At 43.0% G+C, this 2,590-nt stretch overlaps 1 protein-coding gene across 1 annotated transcript; it reads right to left on the reverse strand.

Moving 5' to 3' along the window:
• Window positions 1-3: 3 nt before the first annotated feature.
• On the reverse strand, window positions 4-2,582 carry LOC104470406 (pancreatic alpha-amylase-like; the record flags this gene model as incomplete). Its single annotated transcript, XM_010085318.1, has 5 exons — window positions 4-21; window positions 415-645; window positions 1,388-1,585; window positions 1,798-1,944; window positions 2,535-2,582. Coding segments are annotated over 5 exons (642 nt in total), but the record flags the coding sequence as incomplete, so codon positions are not given.
• Window positions 2,583-2,590: the final 8 nt, after the last annotated feature.

Here is a 2,590-nt window from a genome sequence, read left to right on the forward strand (position 1 = left end):
CTCTCCGCCCAAGTCAATTACCTGGTACATGAAGGAGAAATCGTGCTTCTGTTCTCATCTCACAAAGACCAAAAAATCTAGTGTACAGTTTCAGTGTTACTTCTTGCTTTACATTGAGACAAAAAATATTTAAGTATGTTTATTTCTGCTCTGTAGGTCAAGCCAAAGCCAGCATAATGCATGACAGACACGTGAAAGCATGATTGAAGAAAGAAAAGGTAAAGTTGAATGACAATCTGTTGTGGAGGCATTTTTGAAAAGCAAAAACTACTTATGTCTGCAGAGCTGATCCAAGGGAATGGCTAGGTGTTTCTGGGGTAAAGTTGGATGAAGATGTATTACCACCATTCCTCTGAAGGACGAAGGTAAAAGAGATACCAGAGAGAAACATAAAGAAAAAAACATGGGGATTACCTCCTGGTAAATGAAGGGTTTTGTTCCTGCGGCAAACCACTGCGTATTTAGACTCTTCAGCTTGTCCAGAAATGCTTTCATGTCCCCAGGCCACATATGCTTGGCAGCATCAATTCGGAAGCCTGCCACACCGATATCAATGAGATGGTTCATGTACTCAGCAACTTTGGAGCGTACATAGTCCTTCTCCATGGCCAGATCAAGAAGGCCAGTCACACGGCAGTCTCGGACCTGTGTAATGAAAAAAAACCCAAAGGAAAAAAGATTTTGTGGTGCCACTCTGTCAGCTTGTAAAACCCTTCAATGGAATATTTGCGTATTTCAAGCCACAAAACCAATTGTGTTTGGATATCTAATATGTATAGAAGAGCATTATGCCAAGTCCCGCACCAAGACATAAGCAAATTTACTACACAGTAATACTCAGGTTAGGACAGTTGATGAAGGACATCATCTCCCTGTGCAGATGTCATCAGAACTGAGGATGAGAAACTGCATGGTGTATTGCTGCAAAGTGGCCAAAGAAAGAGCAGTAGCCTTCAGAAAGAACTGCCACACATTCCATCTACAAAAAAAGAGTGTGTCGCTCAACCTGGGTACCACCTTGCACTGCTGTCAATTTTCCAGGGGGGGTCCTTATCAAGATCAGTTGAGTTTACAAGCTGTAAGAAAAAGCTCAGCGGCTGAGCTGAGTACACTGGGCTCAGTTCAAGAGCAAACACTCCTGCACACACCCACGTGAAACCTGTGGGGAGGGTTCTTGATTTCTCAGCACTTCCAATATTTTGTGCCATGAATACCTTTCTTGTACCTATGTTCACTACTTCATTCACTTGTCAGGTGACTAAGCACAGTTTTTGAGATAAATTACTCCCTTTGCTTGGCATTACTGTAATATTTACACAACAGGTTTAAAAAAAAATAAAGGAAAGGAAAACAGAAAAGATGTCAAACTTTTGCTGGAGAAAGTTACCTGATATATATCACCATAATTTTCAACGTTTCCACTTGAAGTATGACATTTGCCATCATTGAAATCCCAGGCAGAGTATGGCACAGCTGAAAACTCTCTGTTCCCAGTATTAAAATAGCTTCCGCAGGTAGAATGGGTGCCTGAGCCACCTGCAGCCCCACACATGTGGTTGACAACAGCATCCACATAAATACGAACCTGGAAAAGCAAAAAAAAAAAATGCATTTTAGTATGTTTTGCAATGATGGGGAAGTGACGGCCAGAGCTTTACCACGTCACTGTTAATTTGATCTTTTTTTCCCCTTGGGTTTATCCTCAGTTTATGCCTCATTTGAGGACAGCAGTAGTAACTTCCCTCAGCTGAAACAGCACTTCTTGCCATATCAGATACAGATTTTCAAGACACTTACTCCAACGTTGTTGCATCTGGTCACCATGTCTCTGAATTCATTTTCGTTTCCCGATCGAGTGCAGAGCTTGTAGCTGATGGGCTGGTATCTTTCCCACCAGGGTCTGAATGGGTTAGTAATGACAATATTTTCATTTGGAGGTGAAACCTGCAGAGGAAATGATGTACTTTGATAAGAAATCAACTGGATTTATTTCAATGTTTTAAGGGCAAAATCTGTGCTCAGCACCTCTGCCCTCAGAGACAGGCTAGTGCCCAACCCAGTCTCTCACTCCCACACCATAAGCTCAGGTCTGTGAGATGTCCGCCTGGTAGACCGGCAAGAAAGAAGTTTTCTTTTGTTCCTGTGGGCTGCCCAGGTCCAGCACAGGCATGCTTTTGAGGGCATGTGCATGGCAGGGCTGAAGCCACAGGAACTATTTTTACCCAGAATAGTGACATCTTTAAGAAAGCCAAAACTCAATGCTTATGCACTTCCCTCAGAATGAGGTAAAGAGGAAAACTTTTAGCTTTGCAGGGGAAGCGTTTCAGAGGAAAGTGTGCCCCTTTGTAACGGATCTGCTAGAGACACTGTATCGTTCATTGGCCCTGCAGGATCTAGGGTTGCATCTACTTCCATCCCTCCTTCTTTCCAGGACCAAAGTTAATTGGAGCTGTCCATCTCCGATTCACGCATTTTGATTGACTGGTTGAATGCTACAATGCCGTTTTCTTACCTACTCGCAGGAAACAACTTACCTGAACCCCTCCAAATCCATAAGGAGCTAAGTAGCGTTCACACTCAAGAGCAATAT

The sequence above is a fragment of the Pterocles gutturalis genome, unplaced genomic scaffold, assembly GCF_000699245.1.
Source record: "Pterocles gutturalis isolate BGI_N339 unplaced genomic scaffold, ASM69924v1 Scaffold51480, whole genome shotgun sequence".
Taxonomy (NCBI): domain Eukaryota; kingdom Metazoa; phylum Chordata; class Aves; order Pterocliformes; family Pteroclidae; genus Pterocles; species Pterocles gutturalis.